Below are 25000 nucleotides of genomic sequence, written 5' to 3' on the forward strand. Positions count from 1 at the left end.
CCAGAGGAAGCGTGCGGTATGACTTCGGCAGCGTCCATACTCACTACACGTGGCCGTTATTTTAAGCCCAAGTCCCGCTCCCCCCCATGCCATCTGGGCCCCTCTCCATATCCTGTCCAGCCCAAGAGTGAGGCCCTCCTCCTGGGTATCTGACCTGACTGTGGGCCCTGGTCCCTGGACCTGCTGGGTGCCAATCTGTTCCAGATCCGCTAGGCCCAGCTGGAACCTGGACTCACACAGGGAGCAGGACACAGGATCAAGCTTTGGCCCAGACGGTGGACTTATTATGGGATAATTCCATGAAATGAATTATGGATAATGATGCCCGGCCACTAGTAGTGTTGTCTCTATTAGATATTCCATCAACATGGAACTAATACTACAGTGAAACAATGGGCTAGCAACTCAAATCAATAGTAAAGTATGCCAGGAATTAGTTTGAGCACTATTGCAGTTTATTTCAAACGTATTTTGTAGTAAGGGTATTTTTGTGTAGGCTGTAATCTATGTGTGTAAGGGTATTTTTGTGTAGGCTGTAATCTATGTGTGTAAGGGTATTTTTGTGTAGGCTGCTGTTGTATTGTGTGCGTATTACAGCCTGTGTGTGTAGGCAGTGTAGACTGGAGAGATGTCTTCTGACCAGCGCTCTCTCAAGTGGTACTTCCTTCCTTGATCCCCCATCCCACTCTCCCATCTATCTCCAGCCAAGCAGAATAACAGGATTAGTTGAAATGGTAAACTTTGTTTTATTACATAAAACTCTCCCTCCTATTCATGTTTTCCAGTTTAGTTCAACACGTCGGTGTACCTCATGTCAAATTTAAGCCCAAGCACTTCATGCATCTCTCCAGTGCTGAGTCGGTCAAAACAGACATTTGTTTGACAGGGCGGATGCTAAGCAAGTTTCCTTACATTACTTCAGTTTGTGTCACTCATGTCAAACAGGGTCAACTCTTTGTATTACTTAAAGATGCGCTCTCAAACCTTTGTATAATATCAGCCAGTAGTTTTGAAAGTGGTGCTCACGAGCGACAACGGGTCCCCGTTTTTTGTGTGCTACGTCATCCAGTTGTGTACTACATCATCCATTTCGTGTGATAGGTATGATATCATACAAATTTAGCAATTTGTGTGATATGTTATGAATACAATTCATGCATTATGTTACAAATTTGTTGTGATTAAGATCCCAGAGAGCATTTTTAACCTCTAATAGGATTGGTGGGTCCCCCTCGGGACGGTTGAGCTAACGTAGGCTAATGCAAATAGCATGAGGTTATAAGTAGCAAGAACATTTCCCAAGACATAGACATATCTGATATTGGCAGAAAGCTTAAATTCTTGTTAATCTAACTGCACTGTCGAATGTACAGTAGCTGTTACAGTGAAAGAATACCATGCTATTGTTTGAGGAGAGTGCACAGTTATAAACTTGAAAAGTTATTAATGAACCAATTAGGCACATTTGAGCAGTTTTGATACAACATTTTGAACAGAAATGCAATGATTCATTGGATCAGTCTAAAACTTTGCACCCACACACTGCTGTCATCTAGTGGCCAAAATCTAAATTGCGCCTTGGCTGGAATAATACATTATGACCTTTCTCTTGCATTTCAAAGATGATGGTACCAAAAAAAAGAAAAAATGCATGTTTTTTTCTTTGTATTATCTTTTACCAGATCTAATGTGTTATATTCTCCTACATTCATTTCACATTTCCACAAACTTCAAAAAATGTTTCATTTCAAATGGTATCAAGAATATGCATGTCCTTGCTTCAGGTCCTGAACTACAGGCAATTAGATTTGGGTATTTAATTTTAGGTGAACATTGAATAAAAAGGTCCTTTAAGTTAGCAGTAGCTTTAATGTATTTTCCCAGCCCTGCAAATTAAAATTATATGAATTGATCAAACTATAAATTGATTCTACAGGGCTGATGTTCAGTAAGTTTTACAGAAGATACACTGTATATACAAAAGTATGTGGATACCCCTTCAAATGAGTGGATTCGGCTATTTCACCCACACCCATTGCTGACAGGTGTATAAATTGAGCACATAGCCATGCAATCTCCATAGACAAACATTGACAGTAGAATGGCCTTATTGACGTTCAATGTGGCATCGTCATAGGATGCCACCTTTCCAACAAATTTCTGCCCTGCTAGAGCTTCCCCGTTCAACTGTAACTGCTGTTATTGTGAAGTGGAAACATCTAGGAGCAACAACGTCTCAGCCGTGAAGTGGTAGGCACAAGCTCACAGAATGGGACCGCCGAGTACTGGAGCATGCTGCACGTAAAAATCGGCAGTCCTCGGATGCGACACTTACTACCGCGTTCCAAACTGCCTCTGGAAACAATGTCAGCATGAACTGTTTGTTGGGAGCTTCATGAAATGGGTTGCCACGGCCGAGCAGGCACACACAAGCCTAAGATCGCCATGCGCAATGCCAAGGACTCTGGAGCAGTGGAAATGCGTTCTCTGGAGTGATGAATTGCGCTTCACCATCTGGCAGTCCAACGGACAAATCTGGGTTTGGCGGATGCCAGGAGAATACTACCTGCCCCAATGCATAGTGCCAACTGTAAAGTTTGGTGGAGGAGGAATAATGGTCTGGGGCTGTTTTTAATGGTTAGGACTAGGCCCCTTAGTTCCAGTGAAGGGAAATCCTAACACTACAATGACATTATAGACGATTCTGTGCAGCTAACATTGTGGTAACAGATTGGGAAAGGCCCTTTCCTGTTTCTGCATGACAATGCCCCCTTGCACAAAGCAAGGTCCACACAGAAATGGTTTGTCAAGATCGGTGTGGAAGAACTTGACTGGCCTGCACAGAGCCCTGACCTCAACCACATCGCACACTTTTGGGATAAATTGGAACGCCGACTGCGAGCCAGGCCTAATCGCCCAACATCAGTACCCGACCTCCCTAATGGCTTAATGGAAGCAGGTCTCCACAGTAATGTTCCAACATCTAGTTGAAAGCCTTCCCAGAAGAGTGGAGGCTGTTATAGCAGCAAAGGGGGGACCAACTCCATATTAATGCCCATGATTTTGGAATGAGAAGTTCGACAAGCAGGTGTCCACATACTTTTGGTCATGTTGTGCAGGTGCAGCTTGTTCATGGTTGTTAAACATAATTGATATTTGACTCAAAATGGCCTCAATCATAATCAGATGTATTGACTTCTATACTAGCAGCATATACATCACAGTAACTCACAAAACATTGATATTGTCGTGATAAACCGCGATTCACCCTATTCCGAATAATCACATTCCGAAAATAGACACAGAGACACGATGCAGTACACAGTGTTGTCCTGCAGAAGGCATTACAGTTACATGGTGATGCCCGACAAAATCTGTGCCACACACTCATTTAGGTATTACTGAACCTCTCCCTTCTCCCCAGCCTGTCCTCATCCTCATTATTAATTAAAAAAACTCAGAGTGCTGATCTAAGCCCCCCCCCACAAACTTATCCTAGATGCTATTTAAATACAGGCTCATATGTTGATTGGAAGTAGACCATTCAAAAGGTTATAGGACATAAGCGTACAGAGGCCCATTATCAGCAACCATCTCTCCTGTGTTCAAAAGGCACATTGTGTTAGCTAATCCAAGTTGATCATTTTAAAAGGCTAATTGATCATTAGAAAGCCCTTTTGCAATTATGTTAGCACAACTGAAAACTGATTAAAGAAGCAATAAGACTGGCCTTCTTTAGGCTAGCTGAGTATCTGGAGCATCAGCATTCGTGGGTTCGATTACAGGCTCAAAATGGCCAGAAACAAAGAACTTTCTTCTGAAATACATCAGTCTATTCTTGTTCTGAGAATTGAAAGCTATTCCATGTGAGAAATTGCCACATGGAATTGCCAAGAAACCGAAGATCTCATACAACGTTCATACAACGCTGTGTACTATTCCTTTCTCAGAACAGCGCAAACTGGCCCTAACCAGAATAAAAAGAGGAGTTGAGGCCCTGGTGCACAATGAGCAAGAGGACAAGTACATTAGAGTGTCTAGTTTGTTCCTTCTAGGCAGAGTTCCTCTGTCCAGTGTCTGTGTTCTTTTGCCCATCTTAATCTTTTATTTTATTGGCGAGTCTGAGATATGGCTTTTTCTTTGCAACTCTGCCTAGAAGGCCAGCATCCCGGAGTCGCCTCTTCGTAGTTGACGTTGAGACTGATGTTTTGCGGGTACTATTTAATGAAGCTGCCATTTGAGGACTTGTGAGGTGTCTGTTAGCCTTTTAAAATGATCAACTTTGATTAGCTAACACAACCAGCCAATGGACCACAGGAGTGATGGTTGCTGATAATGGACTCTGTACGTCTATGTAGATTGCTGTTTCCAGCTACGATAGTCATTTACAACATTAACAATGTCTACGCTGTATTTCTGATCAATTTGATGTTATTTTAATGGACAAAAAAATGTGTTTTTCTTTCAAAAACAAGGACATTTCTAAGTGACCCCAAACTGTTGAATGGTAGTGTATATATTGTATTGTAAGCTAGACAGGAAGTTATATATAGGGTTGTGTAAGATGATGTATCATGTTGCTCTTCTTGTCCCCATTTCCTGTTCCTGCATGACACTGTGACACAAAGGTCATGTGTCATGCCGATGTCACATGACTGATATGTTGAGTCATGCACGTTTGCTGTCAAACTCCCTCTGTGTTTCACCACTGTTGCCCGTCTTACAGATTGTGTATCACTGAATAGACTGTGTATTAAAAGTGTGTATTGTGGATTTTGCACATGTGTTATTAACAAACGTTTACACCATTCCCTCACTCCTTTTTTCTCTTTCTCTTTTTTTCCTCCCTCCCTTCTCATGTTCCATGAACCTATATTTGACCTCTGTCTCTCTTCCTCTGTCCACTCCTCTACTGCATCCCTCTATCCTCCCCTCTGCTTCCTCCACTCCCTCCCTCACTTCCTTTTCACTTTCTCACTGCTACCTGGACTACATGCCACTACAGGAGGACAAAGTGGTTAGCATCTTTTCTGTGCTCTCTACTGTACTGTGAATATAACCTGTGTCCCTTTGAAAATCCCCCAATGGCTGTGTTCCAATTCCAAAGTTTTGACCCCCTTCCCTCCTGCCCTGTAGACGTCCCCTTTTAAGTGGACTGGATTTGTGTGAGTGATATGGCATAAACTACTGTAGTCCTACGCCAAGCCTTTTTTGCTGTTGGCAAGGTCGAGGTATATTCCTTTGTTACTAAAAACCTAGCTCACACAAATCCAAGAAGGGGGTGTCCACAAAGGCTGAAGTGAAGGGAGTAAGTTATCAGATTGGAACGCGGCCAAAGCGGTCAAATCCACCTATGGATTAATGACTTAAACCGAACAGAATGATTCCCTGACAGTTCAGTCCAGGCTAGCTTTTCTCTAATACTAAAAGGCTAGCCGTTATCCTTGGACTTCCACACACATACTGTATCTGTCTGTAGTCCAGATTCCAGACTCTGGGCATGAGCATCTACACTCATAGGGGACATTTTTGCCTTGAGTAGAAATAAATATGATTAGATCCGATCGCTGTCTATCACTATGGTACTTTACCATGGACTTCCACAAGCATATCTGCCTGTAGTCCAGTCCACACTAATATGGACATTGGTAGTGCAGTACTAGAGACTTTATATTGTTTATCTTTTATCTTCAGTAAGGATATCTGGGTAAAAACGTTGACTAATTCTGCATCCATTGTCTGTCTCTTCCTCTTGCAAAGTGTCTCATAGTGAAGGACAGGGTAAGGCCTGCTGGGTAATGGAGTTTTTGCATGAGTCACTATAACTGTAGTTCTTTAATGTCACACTTCAGCTGCAATTTGGGAAGCGGGCGAGCATGAGCCATGCCTGGCTGTCTGGGTGGGCATTCCTAGACACCCCTGGATGGGCACCCCCCTTACACAACTCCTCTCTCTATGGCTGTGGGCATGGCTGTGCCAGGGGGAACTGGGTATAATATACAAGATAGGGGGAAAAATGGGGTACAAGGGCACAGGGTGTTTGTTGGGGGGTACAAGGGCACAGGGTGTTTGTTGGGGGTACAAGGGCACAGGGTGTTTGTTGGGGGGGGTACAAGGGCACAGGGTGTTTGTTGGGGGGTACAAGGGCACAGGGTGTTTGTTGGGGGGGGGTACAAGGGCACAGGGTGTTTGTTGGCACGCAGAAGCACCTTATCTTACTATAAGACCCTTGTTGTGACTGCAGAGGGAATGTGCACACTTATGCCCGTGCATGCTTTACCTGCCTGTCTGTGATGAGCATACAGACCAGCCCGTGCCACAGGGAGACGGGAGGGGAGGCCGAGGCTGGGTTCCAATTTGTACACTTGCCACCTTCCCCTCTGTACTTGCCCACTCCAAGTAAGGAGAAAACAACCAAAAATCCTTTTGCTCGATTGGAGCTTTTAAAGCACAGTTTTGCTCACAAGCGTCCTATCTTTTCAGATTCGGATCTGAGGGGAAGTCGACAGGGGCAGAGGGGAAGGATGCAAGTCTTTGGATTGGACCCTGCGGCTGCTTAAGACAGTGGACTGGGGTCAGGGGTGGAGGGTGTAGGCTAGGACCCCATTCCTAGTCCCTCATAGCCCCTCGCCTCTCCCTGTCAGCATCTGTCAGTGTTGTCTACGTTCAAATATCAAGACATCCACACCTTAGCCCAGCTAACAGACTTACACGGTCACTGTTACAGTACACCTTTAAATCAAAGCCCCTGGGTTCGTCCCTTTGTGTGTGTGTCTATGTGTGTGTGTGTGTCTGTTTTATTATTTCTCTTCTATGTTGTCCAACGGGTATTTAATTCAATTGTGGTAGATATGACTCATTCTCAGAGACACTGTTTGGTTAACCTCCACAGTTTCTTCAGTTGACGCCTCAAGGAACATGAATCTTTGAATAACGCATATTTTATAGTGTAAATAAGGGTCAAATGAATTTTATTTCATCATATCACGATACAATCACAGTTTAAATGTACGATTTACACAAATAAAACAATTTATCATGTTATATTCTTCACAGACAAGAAACTAGTTAGTCCCCGCGAGTCTAGTTGCTTTTACTTGTCTTGGTGTATTAATTGCAGAGTGTTTGTTTATGTGTGTTAATGTCTCCAGATGGCTGCGAGAGAAAGAAAGAGAGAGAGAGAGAGAGAGAGAGAGAGAGAGAGAGAGAGAGAGAGAGAGAGAGAGAGAGAGAGAGAGAGAGAGAGAGAGAGAGAGAGAGAGAGAAAGAGAGCGACCGAGAGAGAAAAAGAGAGAGATTGAGAGGGAATGAGCGAATCAGAGCCAATCTGTCTCCTCTTCCTGGAGTGGAGACTCACATACACACGCTAATGTACACAGACACAAATATGCAAACACCTTTTTACTGCTTGGACAAACCAGACGCACGCACAGACACACGCACTCACACCGGACACACACATACACACACACCAACTCTCCCCCTCCCACACGGCATCGAGCCGACACTGCACTTTTTACAGGAAGGGGATGCACTTCATAATCTCTGTCAGGGTTCTCAGCATTGGATGACTAACCCAGCGGTCTGCCATGAAACATTACTGTATTGCCTTGTATAAAATAACAATAGCGGTAACAGTAACTGTATTAGTGAACAGTTCCAGGATCAGTTTGGGGTTACAGAAAGGCCTATACAAACACTATGGGATAATAATAATAGAAGGGTTTCTGTTGTGTCCTTAGCAGTATTGGCTTCTATAGGGTAGAATGCCATTCAGTCTAACACTGAACTGTCTTGTAGTTCACGGGGCTCGGCTGCAGACGGAAGCCAAGACCTATTCCTAGTTGATCTATAGCCTTATTTACACAAATGGAGCATTGTCGTGTTTTGTGGTCGTCTTTCTTCCTCGTCTGTAGGACTTAACATTCCCGGACGGATGGTAGTTTTCTGCCAGGCGCCGCTGCCGCCCCATATGTCAATCTGTCGTTGGAGGCTGTATTGAGCGCGCTCACTGAACACTTTCCTCTCCATTCCACCACCCCGGGCCTCCATCTATACCACCCGGTTAATAAGGAAAAAGACGACGTTTGCAGAATTCCCAGCGATTCCCGCCGCCGCCTTTGCCCGCTGTTACTGCCGCTATCCCCACCTCCCCCGATTTGGCAACAGAAACGGATGGATAGAGCGTCTGAGATGGAGACGATGGATGGGGTGTGGGGTAGAAAAGAGCCTGGTGATTAATGACGGCTGTAAGATGTCGCCATTTGTCAAGTCGGTCTGCCTCGTCAGGTGGGTTGCTGGTACGAGGACGGTGGTGGTTTGTAAGGCAACGCAGGTTGTGTGGGATTGAGGTTGTTCTAACGTTGGTTAAACGTTGTATTTTGCTTTTTTGCTGTTAGTCTTTTTTAGACAAACTTTTTTGACAGTGACTTTGACTCAATGACTTGGTTACCATGGTGAACCGTATTCTGTTAGGCAGGGTGAGATTGTGCAGTTACCGGTTGGAAATGGCATTGCTCATACTCACGACACACACACACACACACACACACACACACACACACACACACACACACACACACACACACACACACACACACACACACACACACACACACACACACACACACACACACACACACACACACACACACACACACACACACACACACACACACACACACACACACACTCTGGCACTCTCCCATGCACATCCAGGGAAAAGCTTTCACACCCACTAACGCAGGACGCGGTGCGGTGAAGTGGAGGTGACACCACAGTGGGCTTCGTCTTCTTGAGCGAGGCGTTAGATTGGCTGTCTGAGAGGTGGCCCTGTCATCACACACTAACCATGCTTAAGCAGCAAGCAAGGAAGCCCTTCACATATTACATGTGTCACGCACTAGGGTGGGGTTCATAACACAGACCAAAATAGGGTTTTGAATGAAAATCAACTGTTTCGTCTCCACAATGACAGTAAAACGAATGTGTGTGTGTCTTGAGTAGGAGCAATGCAATTTCTAATGTGTTACTGCACCGATCTCACCCTGCCTAACAGAATGCAGTTCACCATGGTAACCAAGTCATTGAGTACAGAGAGACAGAGAGAGAGAGATTGTACTAACAATGCCAAGACTGGGTACAGCAAGTTAGTGGGCAGCTAAAATAACTGTGTGTTCTCCTATGAGCTCTCTGTGACATCATAATAGACCATCATCCTCAAACAAACTAAAGATCCTTATACGGGCTACAAGACGAACCTAAATCACAACACATATCTCCACAGTCACACCTGCAGCCAACTCTAAAGGGATTAGTCATTAAAGGACACGACAACAAATGACAGGTCTTAAGTCATGTTCATGACAGTTTTAAACCATGTCAACGACAGGTCTTAAGTCATGTTCATGACAGTTTTAAACCATGTCAACGACAGGTCTTAAGTCATGTTCATGACAGTTTTAAACCATGTCAACGACAGGTCTTAAGTCATGTTCATGACAGTTTTAAACCATGTCAACGACAGGTCTTAAGTCATGTTCATGACAGTTTTAAACCATGTCAACGACAGGTCTTAAGTCATGTTCATGACAGTTTTAAACCATGTCAACGACAGGTCTTAAGTCATGTTCATGACAGTTTTAAACCATGTCAACGACAGGTCTTAAGTCATGTTCATGACAGTTTTAAACCATGTCAACGACAGGTCTTAAGTCATGTTCATGACAGTTTTAAACCATGTCAACGACAGGTCCTGTCAAAAAACGTTTGACTGTAAAAAAAAACACAAACCGCAAAAGCCAAAATACAACATTTAACCAACGTTACAACAACCTCAATCCCACACATCCTGCGTTGCCTAACAACCCTCCACCTTCCTCGTACCCCTAAACCGCCTGATGCAGCAGATCGACTTGACAAAATACACACACACGCTGTCCACCCTAAAGGGATCTAAAAGTAAAGAAAATTGTATTAATTGAATGTATCTCTTTTCTCTAAAGCCACACCTCTGTCCGTGTTTTACATGGTCTCAAACCTACGCAGAGGAGAGAACAGCACATATACAATATCAACATGTAGGCCACTAAAACACACACACACACACACACACACACACACACACACACACACACACACACACACACACACACACACACACACACACACACACACACACACACACACACACACACACACACACACACACACACACACACACACACACACACACACACACAGAATAATCCTGAGCTGGAATGATTAGGCCTGGATTGTATGACGGATTTGTGCAGTGTGTGTGTGTGTGTGTGTGGACCATATTTACTTGTGTGTGTGCTGCTTGAATACGATCTCCTTCAAGGATTAACTATCGGGTTCATTTCTTTCATCTTCCTCAACCATGAGAAACAAATCTCCCTATTTTACTGTGAAGTTAAACTGGACCATTTTCCTTCGTCAGTTCTTTGCTATAGAATCTAAATTGTTAACATTTCTTACCCTCCTCTTTGAGACACATGCAAATATTGACCGCGTCCCTGAGATGGATATTTGAAATGATGGCCTTAATATACTGTCACTATAGGCCTACCTGCTTTACATTCCTGGCCTGATAAAAAGGGATTTCCCAGAATGCACTCTGAATGATTGATAATGATCATGATAATCACCAAACAGCTGAATAATTAAGGGGCGGGAGTATAAGGGATAGTGTTTAGCGGTTAGCATAGCCTGCCGGCCTGGCGCACGGCTGCTATCTGAAACCGTCTGGCGGGTATTGTCCTGACTGATGATGATGCTGAATAATGGTGAGGAGCTGAGGGGATTAGCTGCGGTCTACTCCAATCTAACCTGCCTGAGAGCAGAGAGAGAGTGTGTGTGAGAGAGAGAGTGAGAGAGTGTGTGAGAGAGAGAGCGAGAGAGAGAGAGAGAGTATGTGTGTGAGTGAGTGAATGTAAAAGTGTGAGAGTGAGAGTGTGAGTGTGAGCGACAGATAGAGAGAGAGAGAGTGAGAGAGAGATTGTATGTATTGTACATATGTGTATGTGTGTATTAGAACAACTGTACTTGTGTGTGTGTTTGTCCAGCTCGACAGCTGTGGGCCACAGCTGCACACAGCTGATTTACTTTAGATTAGTGTGGCCTGGAGCCAAACAGAGGATTCAATCAGGGTAAGCATGATGCGCGCCGGTTCGCTAAAAAGCTAACCGCAAGCTGACTGCTAAACTAACTGTCCATTCGACCAACCCGCCGTCAAAGAGCAGGTTTCACAGAAGGTTGTGTTTTTGGATGCACACAAAGACTTCTAAACGATAATACCAGGAATAGTACTTCCCCTCCATTTTGGATTTGTCCCATCGTTCTAGACCGTGGGATTAAACACTGGAGAAGAGAAACATCTGTTTTTCTCTGCGTTGGGAGGGAGACAGTTTTCAGTAGCCATGGCAACATGTGAGTATGGAACCTTTCTTAGATGTTGCTGTTGTTCCATTCAAGGGGTTGTTGTTCTTGGGACGGTCAAATAGCGGACTTGAGTTGACCAATGATTTCTATCAACAGTAGACCATTTGTATATATTTATTGTCATTATGATTATTTTATACTATTGTGAACAGCAATCGTTAGATGCACCTGTATATCTGTGACTTGTCCTCTCAAATCAATGGTCTTCCACAGTGTTCAGTTCAGATAGTTGTCAATTTCCTATCTTTGACTTACGTCTTTTCTTCACGGCCTATACTGTAACCAGTTATTGAATTAGGATTGTTCTTCTGGTACCTGGTGTGGAAACGATAAATAGCTTTTGGTGGATGGTGGATATTGTAGCTGGCTGTCCTTGAAGGCCAGTTGATGTTCTGTGCCATCATCCGCTGTGGGAGATTAACAGCCCTGTCCGCCATAGGCAACAGGCTACTGCTTTCTCCATGGTAACGACATCCCATCCATATCAAACCTACTCTGTTTAACTAGATACTGCGTTCAAATTGGGTCAACTTTTATACATTTGTAGCCTTGTAGAATATGTGGAATGTTCTCTAGTGGTAACAGTATTACTACAAATTAGTGTTCTTTTTTTGGGCTGTTTCCTTATCTCAATGTGTAAGTAAAGTGCTGTGATATTTCACAGAGCGGATTGTAACCTACAATGAGTGTAATAAAACGTTAAGAACACCTTCCTAATATTGATTTGCATCCTTACAGCCTCAATTCGTTGGACTCTCCAAGGTGTCGAAAGCGTTCCACAGGAACGCTGGCCCATGTTGACTCCAATGCTTCCCACAGTTGTGTCAAGTTGGCTGGATGTCCTTTGGGTGGTGGACCATTCTTGATACACACGGGAAACTGTTGAGCGTGTTGCAGTTCTTGACACAAACCGGTGTGCCTGGTACCTACTACCATGGGGGGAGGAATGTGGGGAGGGAGGGGGAGCGTGGGGGGGGGGGGGCTACAGTATTTTAAGAAACCTTGATCCCCTGTCTGACAGATGAGTTATCACCAATGATGAGCTATCACCAATACTCAATCAGAGTCAAGAGACTAAAATAAAACATGAGAAAGAACATAACGCTGTGACTAATACTTGCTTGTGTCTTACTAAGATCCTCTATCTGTCTGTGCCTGTTTGTAGTTCTGTCACCAGTCCTGCCCTTTCCTTGCCTGTATAACAATGACCTGTTGTCTGTCGAAAATATGCCAAGCTAAAATACTCCAAGCTAAAATACTCCAAGCTAAAATACTCCAAACTAAAATACTCCAAGCTAAAATACTCCAAACTAAAATAATCCAAGCTAAAATACTCCAAGCTAAAATAATCCAAACTAAAATACTCCAAGCTAAAATACTCCAAGCTAAAATAATCCAAACTAAAATAATCCAAGCTAAAATACTCCAAGCTAAAATAATCCAAACTAAAATACTCCAAACTAAAATACTCCAAGCTAAAATACTCCAAGCTAAAATACTCCAAGCTAAAATACTCCAAGCTAAAATAATCCAAACTAAAATACTCCAAGCTAAAATACTCCAAACTAAAATAATCCAAGCTAAAATACTCCAAGCTAAAATAATCCAAACTAAAATACTCCAAGCTAAAATACTCCAAACTAAAATAATCCAAGCTAAAATACGCCAAGCTAAAATACTCCAAGCTAAAATACTCCAAGCTAAGCTAGCATTTCTCTGTCTCACAACTGAATCTGTTTTGCACATCAAATCAAATGTATTTATATAGCCCTTCGTACATCAGCTGATATCTCAAAGTGCTGTACAGAAACCCAGCCTAAAACCCCAAAAGGCAAGCAATGCAGGTGTAGAAGCACGGTGGCTAGGAAAAACTCCCTAGAAAGGCCAAAATCTAGGAAGAAACCTAGAGAGGGACCAGGCTATGAGGGGTGGCCAGTCAGTCCTCTTCTGGCTGTGCCGGGTGGAGATTGTAACAGAACATGGCCAAGATGTTCAAATGTTCATAAATGACCAGCATGGTCAAATAATAATAATCACAGGCAGAACAGTTGAAACTGGAGCAGCAGCACGGCCAGGTGGACTGGGGGCAGCAAGGAGTTATCATGTCAGGTCGTCCTGAGGCATGGTCCTAGGGCTCAGGTCCTCCGGGAGAGAGAAAGAAAGAGAGAAAGAGACACATGGACTAGAGATGACAGTTCCTTAAAAAGTGGACTGCAATGGATATATGACAACATCTGCAACCCCACGAATCTTCTGATGCTAAACTCACAGAAATAGAATTAGATGACTGAAGTATTGAAGTATTGCATAGTATTATACATTCTCTGTCTAAGGGACAATGTTAGGGTCAATTCCATTTCAATTAAGTCAATTCAGGGTTTGCTTTTCAATTGTGAAAATAGGAATTGGAAATGGAATTGACCATGCTCTCTTTCTCTCTATAGATACAGGCTACTACTGCATACTGTACATGTATATAATACTAGCCTCCTCCTCTCCTCCTTCACCCCTGTAGGTAATGTGGGTATGCAACCTGTGCCGTAAGCAACAGGAGATCCTCACCAAATCGGGAGAATGGTTTTCAGGGCCGGGGGCGAGGCAGATGAGCCTGGATGGCGGCCTGAACGCCCCGCCCACGGGGGCTGACAACCAACGGGGGGACAGGAAGCTACTCCGCTCCAGGTCCCAGGCCCCGTCCCCTTCCAGCGGTAACGCAGGGGCGGCGCCTGACGGAACGCATCAGCCGCCAACGGTCCAGGCCAAGGGAGCGTTGGACACCATGCCGGCGTCACGCGCTCGGAGCGAACCATCACGAGACAAGTAGGACATCGTGGACACCAACGCTCTAATCCCTCAAACACTTTCACCTGTCCTCTCAAACCCCTGCTTTCACCTCTCAAACCAGAGTCACTGTATTGGTTATCTATGGGCCTGTTTTGATTGCTGATAGTACTTAGTATTGTTGTAAATGCCACTTTGTACAAGACTTTCTCTCATCCACTCTACTATTATCACCTCCCTTTAATCCCTTTGATTGTAGACGCTTGAAGGAATAATCCACTCGAAAAGCATCTTTTGGTATTTGGTTTTTACTTCCTAAGATGCATTTTGCGTCATCATGATGATGTGGCAAGGTACAATTAGCTTTTTGAAAGTCCTCTGTTTTGAAAACTTGATTGCTGACATACTAAACATTTTGGGACTGTATCAGTCTCGGTATTGAGTATCTTGACCTGGGCCTCTATTAGATGATATGGTTGCTTTTATATAGTTTTCTTTTTATTGTTGTACATTTTGAGCCGTGTACAAGTCAGTCCTCTTTAATATGTTTGACTTGGTTGCGGTTGGATGAATTAGGCTAATGCAGCATCTGTTTTGTCTAACAGGGTCTCGTTGACACCGTCAGTTTACACATGCAGCCTCATTTGTCTCGTTCAACATTGGACATGCTTTGGTCATCTTTTTTTCCGCGTTTGACAGGAACTCAAATCCTCTGATGTTGGGAGTGACCCATTTTCGGTGTGTGTTGCAGCACTTGATTATTTAATCCCCACTGGATCAACAAAAAAATAATAGTGCTGTCTAAGCTTATAGCCAAAGCAGAAGCTGGTTTGCATGTTTTATTCTTGAAAGGTCTATGATTAATGTATTTTGTTTTGCGTCTAATGGGTGAGTCCATTTCGGTCCGGCCTGAATGCATCACTCAAAATGCTGGCCCTATTCCACACTGTTGTTGGATGATCCATACCCAGGTTAACCATCAGTAGGAACATTTTCCCATGGAAATAGAATCTCATTTTAGTTCTGCACATATTCCTCCATTTGGAATTATTTCCCTGTCTTTATCACCATTGTTTTCATTCAACCAGTAATAACTGGTACTGACCACAATTTGGTACTGACCTTATTTTTTTGTTTACAACATGGTGTTATGTTAACAAAACAACAAGTGTGCAATGTTATATCAAAGTCCATTATGGTCACCCTTCTCTTCAGGAAAAGACCTCTGTCCCTCCATGAGCAGAACGGTAAGCCCGGTGGTCTGGGTCGTGGTAGAGGAGGCCGGGGACCCCCAGGGAAGCTTCAGACAGTGGCCTCCCAGGAGGAGTTCTGCGGTCCTGGGGACATAGACTGGCGGGACGGCCGGCACCTGGAGAAGGTCCGCTCCCATGACTACCCTGGCGGCGGCGACCAAGGAAATCGCCCCGACCTCCGGAGACGCCCCCCGGAGGAGGATGAGCTGGAGCGCAAGCGGCGCCAGGAGGAGGAGTTCCAGACGCGTTACCGCAGCGACCCCAACCTGGCGCGCTACCCAGTCAAGCCGCAGAAGGAGGAGCAGGAGATGCGCATGCACGCCAAGGTGTCGAAGGTGCGCCACGAGCGACGCCACAGCAACAACGCCATCAATGAGGTGGGGCTGGAGGGCGGGGGAGGAGGGGGAGGGAACATGGGAGATGTGGCTGAGAATCGTCTCCGGAGGGGCGGCGGTGGGGGTGGTGGAGAACCGGATCGCAAGGCATCATTGGAGAACCACCGCGCCTACTCCATGGACAGGACCGTGGGGGGTGGTGGGGGTGGCGGAATGGGGCAGGGACCCCAGGGAGGTCCCCCCTTCCTCAAACAGAACCAGAACCACGGACCCCTTCAACCATCTGGTGGTGGCTCACGAACGGGCCCCAATCCTGGTGCTCCTCACCCCCACCAAGGACCCCCCCCTCCAGCAGGCTGGGACCCCCCCTAAGGGACCCCACCCCAGCCAGCTGGACCCCAACTCCCAGGCAGCCATGATGCACAAGGCTAGGAGGGAAAAGCCCGGGGACAGCCTGCTGCGGAAGGACTCCCAGAGCTCGGACCAGTCGGAGTCACTGCGGCCGCCCCCACCCAGGCCCTACAAGAGCAAACGGGGCGTCAACAAGAGGCAGATGTCTATCAGCAGCTCAGAGGAGGAGGGCGCCTCCACGCCAGAGTACACCAGCTGTGAGGACGTGGACATGGAGAGCGTCAGTGAGAAAGGTCAGATTACTGCTCTCTCTCTCTCTGTTATCTCTTCTCATGTCAATATGATTGGTCATGCATTCAGATATTTTAACATTGGAAGAATGATCAAATCTGGGTTGAGTTGGTGTTTTGGCTACCTGTATGGAGAGTGTCAGCGAGAAAGGTCTGATTCTTCAGTTTTCTATCAGATCGAATCATCTATATTAGCTGGTTTTGTCTCAGTATTGTCAGAGATTGTCAGAGATTTCGACATTGGTGGAATGATCAAACTTTCGTGAGAATTTATGGTTTTATGGTTTTATGGTCACCTGTCTGTCGGGTGTTGCTACTAATGCAATATTCTTTCTTAACTTTTTTGTTATTATCAAAATCTCTTTGCTCTAGGTTTCCATCAAAATAAATAATTTAAATGTACATTTCAAAGTTTACGGGGACTGTATCTCCCTTCCTATAATGTGCTATGGCCTTGACTCTGTACAACACTGTCATTCACCTACACCGCTGAAGCCAAACCCTATTGCTTCCCATCCTGGAACGGAACAGAACAGCTCTCTTTTATTTAGGAAACGTCCTGTGATTTAGGCCAGCAGATTTGGCAGAATTAGGTCAGTGGCTAGTGCGGCTGACGCTACGTAAAGCTTCCCCGCCAAACACCGGCTGCATCCTGCCGTTAACGGATAGGATAAAATCGAGTTTGGGTGTCACCATTGTGGCCGGCCGCATGTTCAGTTTTGGCCTTTCGTTTGCTCACGCCGGCCTGCAACAGCTTTGCAATTCACTCTTCTTGACTAAATTAAGCTATGCTATTTTAGCGGTTAGCGTGTCGAGGGAGGACGTGTACTCATTTCACTCACCACTAACCTCCACCACTGGTCGCTCCGGGCCAATCCCAATCCCAAAGTAGATGACCAGATTAGGTTACCACATGGGAATAGGGTGTTTAATGGGGGCGACAGGCGGGAGAAATAGTTAGAAAGTTAGCTGTCGTAGCTAGCAAGTGTTTAGCCGTGTTTACTTCAGGAGTAGGCCAGTCCCAAATCCAGCAGGGATTTACATTTGATGTTGTCCGCGGTAAACAAATTTAGAGGCGGGACCAGGCTAAAGGCTAAATGTAGCTATGTGAAGTGTAACTCAGCCGTGTAAAAGCCTGGGTTCCCGAGGACAACGCACGTCCAGTAAATACGGATTCCTTCTGTTCTTTTGGGGATAAAGGATTGATGGTGTAGATGGATATGTGGTTGGTTGATCTAAAACCTCACAACGAGACAGTTCGGTCAACTTCCGGGTTGTTGCGTGTTTTTTCAAATGTAATTTACAGTGAAACACTTGAACTGCTCCAAATTGTAAGCGAGGGTACAGGTACACCCCAAACCTCCTTTACATGCTATTTAGTAGACCTGCGAGACAGCTTTACTGTTGCAATCAAACCAGTCAAATGAGATAAAAAGTTAATGCCATGTCGTCTAATATCTTGTTGGGAGGTTAGCAGTTTGAATACGCTCCCGAGGCAGGGCTATATTTTGCTAAATTAACTGGGGCCTTTATAAAAGTCCAAGGAGGACACATTTATGAAGTTAAGAGTATATTTTAAAAAATGCATTTGGGATTGATTTAGGAGCTAAGAGTGTATTTTGGGATTGATTCAGGAGCTAAGAGTGTATTTTGGGATTGATTTAGAAGCTAAGAGTGTATTTTGGGATTGATTTAGTAGCTAAGAGTTTACTGTTTATAGTTAAAGTATGGAGTGGAGATTCAGCCAGTCTGATTAGTTGGCTTCCTTAAAGGTGTCAAGTTGTGGAAGATAATATAGTACGGAGGAAATGACAGGGGGGGATCAGACCTAGGGTTCGTTTTAGTGTTGATGCTAATTCTTCAGTGTGTTTTTAGACCGTGTGTGTTTGTGTGTGTAGGCCTATCCATCTGTGATGCCCTCCTGATGACCTCCTTCAGGTTAAATCACAGAATTGAATAGAGCACTATAATATACAGTATAATGCATATAATAACACTGTGATACGTTGTTATGGATCACATACTTCATAATTACATTATTCACAGAAGTGTTGTTAATTCCTGTCAGATTAGTGTAAAACCTGCAGCATTGATATATGACCTTACCACAGGGTCAGGGTCAAGTTAAATCTGAACCTGGATCAGCCTCTGACATTGACCAGATTTATCCCTGTTAATAGAAATAGATTCAGGATGAGAGGGGATCGTCTCCAGATTCTCTATGTTTTTGTAACTGTGGCCACTTGACCTGAGTTTTTACAGGTACATAGAGGAGACGTTGACTTTGAATAGCTAAACATTCCTCATCGGCAATTATTATTAGCCAGTTAGTTTCGCACCCAGAAAAGAAGTGCTCCAGATTGTGTGATCTGATGTCCAATATTCATCTGCTAAAAACAGAAAAGGGAACCGTCAGCACTCTGAATCGAGGAGTCAGCAGGAACGTTTTGAAGTAGTTCCCCCATTGCACTTTCAAATTTCAGATTGCGCTTCACATTTTTTTGAGATCTCACTTCCGAATCAGCAAACAGTTGAGTTGCACCCCTCAACTTTAACCTCTACTTCCTCCTTCCTCTCCCTCCTCTCCTGACCACTTACTTTCCCTTGTCTCTTCATACACACGTCTCTGATCAGTGTCCAAGCTGGCTGTGGACCTGTAGGTTCAGGGACTTGTCCCTGTTTCTAAAGTCGCACACCAACGTTCCCATCTAATTTCATCCTGCCATTCTGTTGAAGACGTAAACGGGTGGATGAGGCCTTGAAGGAGGTATGAGGCTTTGGAGGACGTGCGGGACTGGTTCGATGGGTAGAGCTGGTCTGGACTGAAGTGTGGCCATTCTCCAGTCTCTCTGTCTCGCCACTATCTGTCACTATAGCTGGTAATGAGAGTTGGGCGACAGACAGACAAGGTCCCAGTTTGTCCCCGTGCCTCCTGGTGTGTTGGACTGAGTTGACTTGAGTTGAGTTGACAGTCTGACAGAGACTGAAACAGACTTTCTCGTTTTAGCTTGAACCTCTCTCTCTCTCTCTCTCTCTCTCTCTCTCTCTCTCTCTCCATTTCTAACTCTCTCCATCTCTAACTCTCTCTATCTTACTGTTTTATCTTATCTGTCTGTCTCTCTCTCTCCCTCTCTCTTAATTAAATTTCAATTAACAGGCTTCATTGGCATGGGAAACATATGTTTACATTGCCAAAGCAAGTGAAATAGATAATAGACAAATGTGAAATAAACAATATAAAAAATGTACAGTAAACATTTCACCTACAAAAGTTCAAAAAGAATCAAGACATTTCAAATGTCATATTATGTCCATATACCATGTTGTAATGATGTGCAAATAGTTAAAGTACAAAAGTGAAAATACATCAACATAAATATAGTTTGTTTGTTCTTAACTGGTTGCCCTTTTCTTGTGGCAACAGGTCACAAATCTTGCTGCTGTGATGGCACATTGGTATTTCACCCAATAGGTATGGGAGTTGATCAAAATTGGATTTGTTTTCAAATTCTTTGTGGGTCTGTGAAATCTGAGGGAAATATAGTATCTGTCTCTTATATGGTCATACATTTGGCAGGAGGTTAGGAAGTGCAGCTTCCACCTAATTTTGTGGGCAGTGTGCACATAGCGTGTCTTCTCTAGAGAGCCAGATCTGCCTTCGGCGGCATTTCGCAATAGCAAGGCTATACTCACTGAGTCTGTACATAGATTTCCTTCATTTTGGGTCAGTCACAGTAGTCAGGTATTCTGCCACGGTGTACTCTCTGTATAGGGCCAAGTAGCATTCTAGTTTGCTCAGTTTTTTTCTAAAATTCTTTCCAATGTGTAATAATCTTTTTGTTTTCTCATGATTTGGTTGGGTCTAATTGTGTTTCTTTCCTGGGGCTCTGTGGGGTCTGTTTGTGTTTGTGAACAAAGCCCCAGGGCTCTTCTCCAGGTTCATTTTTCTGTAGGTGATGGCTTTGTTATCGAAGGTTTGGGAATCACTTCCATTTAGATGGTTGTGGTTCTTCTCTGAATCCTTCTGTAGCTCAGTTGGTAGAGCATGGCGCTTGTGGTTCGATCCCCTCGTAGAATGTATGCACACATGACTGTAAGTCGCTTTGGATAAAAGCGTCTGCTAAATGGCATGGCATATATGGCATATATGGATAATTAGCGTGTATCGGCCTAATTCTGCTCTGAATGCATTATTTGCTGTTTTACTTTGTACACAGACATCATTCTTTCCAGAATTCTGCATATAGAGTCCATTTCACTAAACTCTCTCTAAACTTCTTCATCACCTTCTGTTTATTCTCTCTCTCTCTCTCTCTCTCTCTCTCTCTCTCTCTCTCTCTCTCTCTCTCTCTCTCTCTCTCTCTATCTGTCTCTCTAGGGGATTGGGACTGCCATCCTCTGGATCCTGCTATGTGGCATGTAAGTTTCAGGAGAAAGTGACAGATTTATGTTTTCCTTAAGCTGACTCAACTCAGACTCACCACCCTAGGACACGCACACACAGGCACACACACAAATGCACACATAGACACACACACACATGCATGCACACACACACATTCTGCCCTATTAGTTTCATTCCCCTCAGTGTCTGTGTAAGTGTGTGGGCGTACTCTTCCCACCATTCATTACTAAATATAGATTCTTACAACATTAGAAACAATCCAGTCGAGACATAATTGCTTGGAGTGTAAATTGATATTGTATGTGTTTATTGTGGATGGGCAAGTCCCTCCTAGTTGGCCTGGGTGGGAGAGTTGTCCTCACAAGGGATGCAGAGACTCTCTGTCTTTCTCTTTCTCACCCTAACTTGTTTTTACCTTTCTTACCCTCGCTCCTCTCCCTCTCTGTCACTACCTATATCCCCTCTCTACCACACCCCCTCTCCGTCTCTCCCTCTTTGCCTCTCTCTCTCTCTGTCTGATGGAATTAAATCTCCCCCTCTCCCCGACTCCCCCTCTACAGCATCCAGTGACATGGCAGCCGTCCAAGGAGGGCGACCACTTAATCGGACGCATCACTCTGAGCAAAAGGTCGGCCGTGCCCCGCGAGGCAGGCTCCTTACTAGGGTTAAAGGTAAGAGGGAATCACTAGCATCCCTTTCAATGACTGTAGTGTTACCACATTAACCGCTGTATATTGTGTACTGAGACCGTTGGGTGCAGGACATCAGAGCCCCAGTGTATTGTTAAAGGATGTGTATGATAAAGGAAGTCTGGGAAAACTACCACACTAACCACTGTGTATCCCCGTGTACCGAGGTCACCTGGGTCTCTAACGTCTGACCTCCACATTAGGTAGCCTCGCGGCTAAGAGCGTTGGGCCAGTAACTGGAAGGTTGCTGGCTTGAATCCCCGAACCAACTAGGTGTGGGGAAAAAAACCTGTTGATGTGCCCTGGAGCAAGGCACTTAACCCTAATTGCTCCTGTAATTTGATCTGGATAAGAGTCTGCTTAATGACTGAAATGTAAGTGATGTTAGTGTACTATCCACAGGAGTATATAATAAAGGAAACTATGGGGACATGCTGTAGATTTGTACTCGGCTGGGACGGTATCCAGATTGTCATACCTTCATACTGACTTGTACCTTCCCAGGATATTCGGTGATACTGGCACTGAACACAAGGGGCAGTGTTTTAATTACACTGTTATCTCTATGTACTGAGCTCTTGGTCTTGTGTCTGAACTGCCCGTGGTCTGTTCCCCTTCTAGGTTGTGGGTGGGAAGATGACAGAGACAGGGAGACTGGGGGCCTTCATCACCAAAGTCAAGAAAGGAAGTCTGGCGGACATTGTTGGCCACCTACGAGCTGGTAAGCAGTGTGGAAACAACGTTCAGACCTTCAGGGTCATCTGGTGTCGTCGGTCTGGGAGCTCTGTGAGATTGTCTGTGTGTTCTTTTTGAGCTGCGAAAATCTACAATTTCTACCGGAACACCGTTGGTGTTGTGAACAGAGGTTGTTCAGTAAAGCGCCAGGCTAGGTTGAAAAAATAGAGGTTAAGACAATGTAATAATTCCATGCGCCAGCGTTAGACAACAAACACATTCATTTGACCAGCGCTGTTGCTGATTCTACAGAATTAGTTTTGAAAATGTTACCAGTGGTCGGGACATCAAGCAATAAAGTGGCAGTAGATCGTTTGATGAACATTTAAATGAATAGAATGACAGTAAAACAATTCTACTTTAGTTTGTGGAGTACACTACCATTGTGTTTATTTTCCACTTTGATGGTGAACTTTCTGTACCTGGTAACATTCACTTCTAGTCATTTTCACTCCGGCTCTGGTCCACTGATGTTTTTCTTCTTTTTCTAACACTTCTGCATGAAATTATTACATTTTCTTAATCTTTGTTATCTTTAACCTAGGCTCCATGCTTACCCATGAATCAGCTGTTTTAACGTCGGCCATCTTGTTTCCTGTTTTCCAGGTGATGAGGTACTGCAGTGGAACGGGAAATCGTTGCCGGGAGCAACCAAGAAGGAAGTGTACAACATCATTCTGGAATCCAAGGCGGAGCCTCAAGTGGAAATAGTTGTCTCAAGGCCTATTGGGTAAGACTGACTTCCTGTGTGAAATGCTAAATTCCCATTTTGGAATCGTTGTGCGATACACTGCAACTATCGTGTGACTATTTTGCACTGTGTGGCCAATTTGGACTCTTATTACTATATTGCGTCTTTTATGTGCCCTTTTCTGACTATTTCTAATTTTGAAGTGAAATGTTGACGGCCATTGTCTTCTTTACCTAAAAGATCTATCCACCACATCATTTCCAATAACTTCTTGAGAAAGGTGTATAGAGCGTATCAGTAAGTACATACTTAATGTGGACATAGTGACCACTATGTCGTACGGTAGTCCTTCCCTGTGGCCTAACCCCGATGTAAGCCCTAACATCCTAGACCTTAGAGAAACCCTTATAAGGCAAGTTCCCTCTCTTCTCTCAACCCATACGTCTCTCCCCCATGTGGGTATGAACTACCGCTCTCTAAACCCAACACCCAGTTTGTGTACGTGTCTGTGTTTTTCCTTTTCGATACAAAACAAACATACGATTGAGGTATTGTATGTGCTGGCACTCTGTATCAAATGGAGGTTGGTGATGGCTGTTGGTCAGTGTCTATTGCAGAGGTCTGTGCAGACGTTTGATGTAATCTTCCTCCCATCTTACAGAGACATACCAAGAATTCCAGAAACATCACATCCTCCTTTAGAATCGAGTAAGTGTCAACAACGCTTTGGTTTTCCTTGATGAACAATATGGAATAGTTAATTGGTGTTAATATACAGTACTGTCTACCCACCGAGGTGTTTGAGTGTTTCACATCCTGGTTCTTTCCCCTGGCAGCAGGCTCCAGTTCCTTTGAGTCTCAGAAGATGGAGCGTCCCTCCATATCGGTCATGTCCCCCACCAGCCCTGCTACCCTCAGAGCCCTCCCCGTCATCCTGCCTGGACAGCTCTCTGTGAGTACTGGATATATGCTGGAACTACACTGGACAATGGACAATTACTGGACTATACTGGACTATACTGGACAATTACTGGACTATACTGGACAATTACTGGACTATACTGGACAATTACTGGACTATACTGGACTATACTGGACAATTACTGGATTATACTGGACAATTACTGGACAATTACTGGACTATACTGGACTATACTGGACAATTACTGGACAATTACTGGACTATACTGGACTATACTGGACAATTACTGGACTATACTGGACTATACTGGACAATTACTGGACTATACTGGACAATTACTGGACAATTACTGGACTATACTGGACTATACTGGACAATTACTGGACTATACTGGACAATTACTGGACAATTACTGGACAATTACTGGACTATACTGGACAATTACTGGACTATACTGGACAATTACTGGACTATACTGGACTATACTGGACAATTACTGGACAATTACTGGACAATTACTGGACTATACTGGACTATACTGGACAATTACTGGACAATTACTGGACTATACTGGACTATACTGGACAATTACTGGACTATACTGGACAATTACTGGACAATACTGGACAGTACTGGACAATTACTGGACTATACTGGACAATTACTGGACTATACTGGACAATTACTGGACTGTTCTGGACTATAATGGACAATTACTGGACTATACTGGACAATTACTGGACTGTTCTGGACTATAATGGACAATTACTGGACTGTACTGGACTATAATGGACTATACTGGACTATTACTGGATCTACACTGGACTATACTGGACTACACTGGACTGTACTGGATCTACACTGGACTACACTGGACTGTACTGGATCTACACTGGACTGTACTGGACTGTACTGGACTGTAATGAATCTACACTGGACTGTATTGGATCTACACAGGACTGTACTGGATCTACACTGGACTATACTGGACTGTACTGGACTGTACTGGATCTACACTGGACTATACTGGACTGTACTGGACTGTACTGGATCTACACTGGACTATACTGGACTGTACTGGACTG

At 44.3% G+C, this 25000-nt stretch overlaps 1 protein-coding gene and 1 pseudogene across 17 annotated transcripts in view; both read left to right on the forward strand.

Annotated features, from left to right (window-relative positions):
- LOC124034952 overlaps positions 1–16204 on the forward strand; it is a 50454-nt pseudogene extending 34250 nt beyond the window's left edge.
- Positions 16111–25000, forward strand: part of LOC124036595 (regulating synaptic membrane exocytosis protein 1-like) — a 56107-nt gene continuing 47217 nt past the window's right edge. For 12 of the 17 annotated variants that reach the window (XM_046351360.1, XM_046351353.1, XM_046351361.1 and 9 more), the window contains exons 1-8: positions 16111–16476; positions 20852–20892; positions 21439–21549; positions 22189–22288; positions 22909–23032; positions 23234–23290; positions 23655–23701; positions 23830–23945. In XM_046351360.1, the coding sequence (XP_046207316.1) occupies positions 16248–16476; positions 20852–20892; positions 21439–21549; positions 22189–22288; positions 22909–23032; positions 23234–23290; positions 23655–23701; positions 23830–23945 (825 nt within the window). In that variant the 5' untranslated portion in view covers positions 16111–16247. The remainder of the gene's footprint in view (positions 16477–20851; positions 20893–21438; positions 21550–22188; positions 22289–22908; positions 23033–23233; positions 23291–23654; positions 23702–23829; positions 23946–25000) is intronic. The other 5 variants (XM_046351367.1, XM_046351368.1, XM_046351358.1 and 2 more) reach the window with 3 other exon arrangements.

The sequence above is a fragment of the Oncorhynchus gorbuscha genome, linkage group LG05 (assembly GCF_021184085.1).
Source record: "Oncorhynchus gorbuscha isolate QuinsamMale2020 ecotype Even-year linkage group LG05, OgorEven_v1.0, whole genome shotgun sequence".
Classification (NCBI taxonomy): Eukaryota; Metazoa; Chordata; class Actinopteri; order Salmoniformes; family Salmonidae; genus Oncorhynchus; species Oncorhynchus gorbuscha.